The sequence below is a fragment of the Anarrhichthys ocellatus genome, unplaced genomic scaffold, assembly GCF_004355925.1.
Source record: "Anarrhichthys ocellatus isolate YVR2014 unplaced genomic scaffold, GSC_Weel_1.0 scaffold5, whole genome shotgun sequence".
NCBI classification, from domain to species: Eukaryota; Metazoa; Chordata; class Actinopteri; order Perciformes; family Anarhichadidae; genus Anarrhichthys; species Anarrhichthys ocellatus.
The window spans coordinates 9,631,226-9,638,443 of NW_022280035.1; the positions used below are offsets into that span (position 1 = coordinate 9,631,226).

Below are 7,218 nucleotides of genomic sequence, written 5' to 3' on the forward strand. Positions count from 1 at the left end.
CTTGGGTAGGTGCTACCATAAGAGTATGAGAACGTACTGTATGTAACGATTTTGAGTGCAAGAGAGAGAAGTGAATAGAATTGACCAAAGTGTCGAGTGTGTTCCTTGATTTGGATTGCAGACCTATAAAAGTTGACTTCATAGTCATTAATGTTGCTGGCTATCAAGGAGAAGCAGAACAGGGGTGATGGCCGAGCGGTTAGCTCTCCCGCACTGCAGTTAGCACATTCTTGTTGACCTAAAGTAGTTGACCCTTAACACTGGAACCCAATCTCATGTTCTGACTCTACCCTCCAGCTTTCTCCACCATTCCTTGCTTTATCTGCTTATGCCTGATGCCCATCTGAGTCAGGAAAAGAGATTATTTTGCTGGCTTCTCTGTGTGTGTACTGGTGCTTTTTTGTTTTATCAGCAAGCACCCCCCTACCCCGCTCCTCCAATAACAAACGCAGGAAGCTGCTGGCTGTCGCTGGGTAAAACAGAGAGAGCAGGGGAGAAAAACAAAAAAAAAGCACTATGCTGCTCTACGGTCAACTTCTTTATCAAACAGGCTCTGGCCTCAGCTCGACGGGATGCAAAACATCTGTTGGGTGTGATGGGACGTCGGTTTAACAGTGTAGTTATTTCACACACGGGATGATGGATAGCAAAGAAGTGGCAAGCCCGTCAAATTTGTGACAAGCCGTGGAGGGGAGGTTTAAGGATTTAAGACCAAAGCTGGAGCTTTGTGTGCAAAACTGTGCAAAACTACAAAGAAGGGAATCTGCAAAAAGAGATCTGATGCAGTTTTGATCTTCTCTGCCTGTACATGCAGTAACTGCAGTATAAATGTGAATGTGCAGTTTCTTAGACAGTAATGTGCTGTTTGCAAAATGACTGTACAATTATGGAGAATGGAGACTGCACCACATGCACAAGACCGAAAGCAGAAATCTAACATGTGATTAGACGCCCAGGTTGAGAGAGTGAAAAGTAAATATGCGTGTGTATGTGTGTGTGTATTTGTGTGTGTATTCATATTACACCTTCAAACCATGCATGCTCTGTGCTCTCATAACCTTGTTAACTTTGTCAGTTGGTCGCCTCTCAATACCCCCGCTTCATTCTCTCTCGTATTAACTGTCTTTCTCTCTCTGCCTCCCTCTGAGTGTGTCTGAAACTGCAGAGTCTGCAGGGGACCTTCTGGTCTTCATTTAGAGCAGCAGAAACCCCGCTCTCTGCTGAAAACTCATCCCTGGAGTAACACGGCAAGTGCACCGCCTGTAAATCACGACACTGAGCACGACTCAACATTTTATCATTTTAATTATATGCATTACTTTAAGTGACATACTGCAAAGTGTATTGAGTCTTTGCACGGGTGAATTATCAAATTAGAGAGACTGCTGCACTTCCGTCAGCCCTCATGACATATTTAGTTTGTTTTTGTGTGAGTGAGACACTACAAATACATACAGATATCATGTTTGTTGCAGCCGTATTTGGTGTAAAACAACTGACGACATTGTGAGTTGAGGTGTCTTCAGAGTTTTTGTTAATAATACAGGATGAGAGGGATACAAGGTCGTTCCAGTGAAAACAATGCACCAGGGTTTGTGCTTTGTTTGTTGGCTCTGTTATGTTCCCACCAGGACTGTGTTTAGGGTATGTGACGCAGAAAAGTTGCGGGCACACTCCACACTCACATCAAAGAGATCAAGGAGCCGAAGAATGCTGCATTGTCATGTACGTAACGGTGCAGGAGGGCGACGGACAAGCAGCAGAACATGGAAAGTGAGATACAGTTGTGCCGAAAGATACACAGAAAGAGAGAACATTGCAACTTGGGAAGTCAACAAGGTTGGCAGAACAGAGCTTCTGTGGCTTTAGTTCCCAAACAGTAAAAGAGCTCTGAGCGTGCTCCTGCTCTCCGTCTCCTTTCCTTTTGGTCTTCTAGCCACATCTTATTGGAATCAGCGAGGCTTGAACTGCTGCTTTTCTCATCTTTCACTGAGCTCAGAGACTTTCTGAGAACAATCGCTGTATTGTGTCTTGAAAGTCAGCTTGTTGTTCTCCCCTTAGCTCCAGTAACCTCACCTTTTTCCCCCGTCTTCCCTCCTGCTAATGGGCAGCCCCAGTCCTCTCACGCACATATACTTGCACCCCAATTACTGTACACAGTCCGACAGCGACTTACGTCATCCATACATGTTTGCAGGCCCGGACTGAGGACCCCCTCACAGTCAAAGTGTCTCTATTTGCTGAGCAGTTGGTGGTGGAAGTTTATGTTGGAAGTCATCTGGTGATGAGGAAACCTGCGTGATGTTTATATTTTCCTTCCTAATGGGGCCCTTAGGTTCACACTGTGTCACCAGACTCAAGGACCCCATGCTGCAGTCCCAAGATTTGACTGCTTGATCACCAGCCGGTATCACTGTCACATCCAAACACCGCTGCTTTATTTCCACTTACACTGACTAAAGGCTCCACAAACAAGCCCCAGACTTAGTCTAGAGACATAGGTTAATCCATTTCAGTCTTTATTCTCTCAAAAACATCAATTAAATACTTTATACTTGAATGAATATACCTGTGCTTTGAGCACCTCTTGATTCCACCACAGTGTACTCATCATTTACACTTCAAAGAGCAAAAATGATTATTTCCATAACTGTGTAAATTACACATTTGCTTTTGTACATACAAAAATATGACTGTCATTTTCCTAATGAAAGGTGAGATGTGAAAGAAAAAGATGGGTTTGGGGATGATAACATAACACTGACTGACTAAGCAAACTACATGATGATGCTACTTTTCTGTAAAGCCTGCCTACAGAAAACCCCCTGAAAGTATTGGTTAGCTGTGTGTCACAATGATGCACATGCGTACATTGTGGGTATGTATTTGTCCATGTAAATCCTTCCCACGGTGTGGTCTATTGGTCATGTGAGAGCCTCCGTTGTGGATAGAGGACCAGTCCCTGAGCATCTGTGAGACAGGAGAAGGCATTTGGGGGAATCCTCTCCACATCCAGCAGATTATTTTCCAAGTGGATCGAAGCCAAGGTGGAGCCAGAATTACGAGGGTGACACACTCCCCACTGCCTCACCAGCCTGTAACCACAAGATACGTACACTTAAATTTAGAAATACTACATCTAAGGTTTTCCTTCCACAAGTGCTGATTTGTTAGTTTCCCCAAATGCACAAAAAAGTGCGAGCTGTAAAAGTGCTTTGGCAACCGGTGTTGGAGCATGCCGTTTGAGGGCGTAACAGTTGATATAGTTGTGAGTGATGGAGAGCGAGCTGTAACCAGCATGTCTTTTGGTGGTCTAACAGTTTATACTCTGAATACACTACAGTACATAACGCACTACAAATAAATGTGTCCCGTAGATTTCACGACCTTGCAGTCAACACTGCTCTTCCTTTGGTCCTCTGTAATGCATCTGCCAAGAGTGTGAAGTCAAGCGGACGTTGATAAAATCAAAGAGCAGACATACATGTATACATATAAACAGACAGACAGACGGACAGAGACTCCTTTCATTTTAGTTCGATGATGAGGACGTTTGTTGAAATGCTGGCTTTAATAAATGTTTTTTCATAAAACACTGAATGTGCGACGATATCCTTCCTTGCTGCTTTGCCAAGCTACTTAGAGTAATTTCAAAAGAGAAATAGTCGTAGCAGAGCTAATGGTAGTAGGACAGGATTGGGTAACAAGCAAGTAAGCATTTAGCTTATCCCTGCATTTTGAAAATCACATTAAAGTATGCCTCTACCTGATCTGGTTGTTGTCCAGTCTCAACACCTGCAGGTTCTTGAACTGTCGAACGCAGCGAGGGACCTCACCCAGACGGTTGTTGTCCAATAGGAGCTCACCCAGTGAGTGGTACGCTCCAACAAAAGAGACTCGTTCCAATCCCTCATTGCTCAAGGAATTGTGGGATAGAAGGAGGGACTGTAGGCTGGACCGCATGTGGCGGAACGTGAAGGCGGCGATGTGACTGATGTTGTTGTGTTGGAGGCTCAGTTTATGGAGACGACGGGGCAGATTCATTGGGATAGAGGTGAATTTGTTGTAGGACAGGTCCAAGGCCTCCAGGGACCTGAGAAGACACAGAAGAATCATGACTCTCGGTGACATATCTACAATAAAGAATTCTACTTATACATTGATTTTAAACAGCCATGTCAGGCTGTCGGACTGTTGGCCCGTTCATCACTTTGGTCCAGACAGAGGTCTCTCAACAATTATAAGATTGCATTGATGACATTCATGGTCCCCAGAGGATACATCGTACTACAACTTTTTCCTCGAGCACCAACGGCAGGTCAAAGTTTGCACTCATCCTGTGAAATACCTCAACATTTACAAGATGGATTGTAAATGTGGTGATCCCCCAGCTTTTCCTCTAGTGCCAACATGAGGTTGACATTTGTGGTTTTGTGTGAAATGTCTCAACAACTGTTGGATGGATTGCTATGACGTTTGATACACACATTCATGTGCCCCTCAGGAATACTTTGGTTTATGACAAAATATTTGCAAAACTTGTAACATTTTAACCAGCCTCAGCTGTGCTTTGTGTTTAGAGCTAGGAAACAATGTTGATACGCTAAAGTAAGCTGGTGATCATGTTGAACATTACACCTGCTTGACATCAGCATGTTGGCATGTTTTACAGAGCTCTAGATTCAATATAATAATGGATGCCCACTTCCACTCTATTTCCAAGGCCTTTAACTGCAGACCTGATGTTTTAAAGTTACTGGGCTCCCGCATAGTGCTGTTGGGGAGGCAGGGAGTTAGGAGTGCAGAGTGGGAGGCAAGGCAGTGGGGAAATCATGGGAGCAGCTGGGGGGAAAATAATAGGTCCTGAGGGGGTGCAATGTAAGAGAGTCTGGCAGTCTGTGGGGGAATTTGTGGCTGAGCGGCAGATAAGGGCTATGAAAATGTTTGGTTTGCGGGAAAGAGAATAGACGGCCATAGACGGAGGACCAAGTTTCAGGGGTCTGAGGTGAAGGTGCCTTACGGGGGTTCGGTGTTTTTGTTTTAAGATCCAACACAGCTGTTGTGAGTTTACAGCACAGCTCACCGCAGCAGAGGAACCTCATTTCCTGTCCATTCATTTCCATCCATACACCACACTAAACAGCCAATGGGCGCAGAACACCCCAAGGTGGGAAGCCAATCACCGCACAGTAAAGTAAAATCGGGACCAATGAGGAGAAAGAGAGTGAAGGGTTATGGATGGAGGAGACGCTTGTGCTGGCATCTGTCTGACTGATATTCGGTGCCTCAGCATTTCTGCTCCTCGTAAAGGTGACTTACAGTAAGACCTCTGCATTAACTCGCCCCCCTTGAACTCTACAACTCCCAGGTTACATTAATCACTGGTGTTTTTGTGGGGTTTCTATTTCCATGAGATAGATGGTGTGTGTCAATGAGAAGGGGTTAAAATCCCTAAATCAATCAAAAGCAACTTCTGAACATTTGTCAGTATCCCAGTAAAGTTCACGGTTAGCATGAGGCCTTCCTGGCTCAGTTGAGTCAAACAAAGGCCACTGTAGGCTTCAGGAAATCTGAGATATAGGTTACATGCAGTTATAGATTTCTGTGAAAATTCTGTTTCTACTTGAAATTTTTTTTTATCAGATCTCAGTTGCAGTTCAGACCAGTTGTGTGCTGATTCGTATTCTAAATTGCCAGGAAGCTCAGCAGCAGTCCACCGCTGCTTAGAGCTCCACATGGTATTAATGAGCGGAGGAACACACAGTCCTCTCCTCTCAGAGTCCTCCCCCCTCGACACTCCCAATAACTGTAACACGCACACATCAACACACACACACACGTTAAACATGATGTGAAGAAGAAACACTAATGCGCACACTCACATGCTTACAGACACAGAGATGTGCCAAGAACATGTATAAACAAACAAACATATGCATTTGAAAACAGACACTGTACATACAGTGCATTCAATCAAATAGGCACACACATGCACTCCTTTTCCGAGATTAATTAATTACTAAAAGATTTAAAGAGAGGTAATGTGTGTGTCCATCTTTTTGTGCAAAGCATGGCCAGGAGTTGTCAAGCTGATGGTCTGCTCATCCTCAGGGTGCTGGGTTCTAATGGGAATCAGCACACAGAGGGGTTTCTCTGTAGATAGAGAAGCACAAGTACATTTCATACATATACACACAGTGCCATCTAGGCTGAGCCTACCTTGCCAGCATTGCACAAGTTGGCTTATGCACTTTGGCAACCTAGCCAGGATAGGTAAGGTAGCCAGGCAGAGCGGCTGTGGCAGGCTAGATAGAACGAGACTGAGATGATGGATGGATGATAATGAAGATGTCTTCAGCTACATCAAGTCATTCGTATTTTAGGCATTTGTCACATCTGTTGGGTACAGACTTAATGAAAACCAAAGATCACTTAAATCAAACTCCGAAGTTTTCACTTCGGTGTGATGCTTTGGTAGGTGAGTGTTTTTGTGTGGTGGTATGTGCATGTGTGCTGCTTGCTTTCCCATTTATATAAGGTTATTACGAAACCAATTTGTGCTGGTCCGAAGATAAAAGAGCTTTCGTTTCCAGTCCTCAGGCTCATAACATAACACGACACACATCTTTTGGTGTGGCGATCAGTGAACCTGTGCGTACATGCAGTCGGTCTGAGCCCGCAGCGATGATACATTTACGCAGATGTCGTCTCCAACGACAGCCTCTCTCTCAAAGTGACACAACGAGAAAAAAAACAAATGGACAAAGATTCCATCAGTCAAAGCTGCAACGTTTCAACAACAATTCTGTTCTGTGTCACTTATTAATAAAACACGACAATGTCATTTCACTAGCAAGTCTGTTATGTTTTTGATGTAGAACACGTGTAGTATTATGTACTTTCAGCTTTATTTGATGGCATGAATTCAAAACTGCAATTGAAAACATATAACTCATGAAATATATATATTTTTGAATGTGATTATGCAGCTTTAATCAGTGGAAGTAATGTGAACATGCTCTGGTTGTGTTGGATTCAGGCCTGGTAGCTTGCAGCAGTGATGGCTGGTAAGTTTTTATCGAGTGGAGGAAGAGCGGATATGGAGGCATTTAAGACCGTTATTTAAACTGACAGGTTCATAAAGAGCCAGAAGAAGATGCTAAACAAGCGCGTGTGTGTGTGTGTGTGTGTGTGTGTGTGTGTGTGTGTGTGTGTGTG

At 44.1% G+C, this 7,218-nt stretch overlaps 1 protein-coding gene across 1 annotated transcript in view; it reads right to left on the reverse strand.

Annotated features, from left to right (window-relative positions):
* Positions 1-2,917: 2,917 nt before the first annotated feature.
* The window catches only part of LOC116382627 (extracellular matrix protein 2), a gene marked incomplete at its 5' end in the record, with an annotated part of 9,962 nt that continues 5,661 nt past the window's right edge, over positions 2,918-7,218 (reverse strand). Inside the window, 2 exons of the mRNA XM_031845836.1 lie at positions 2,918-3,095; positions 3,767-4,093. Of these exons, the coding sequence (XP_031701696.1) occupies positions 2,918-3,095; positions 3,767-4,093 (505 nt within the window). The remainder of the gene's footprint in view (positions 3,096-3,766; positions 4,094-7,218) is intronic.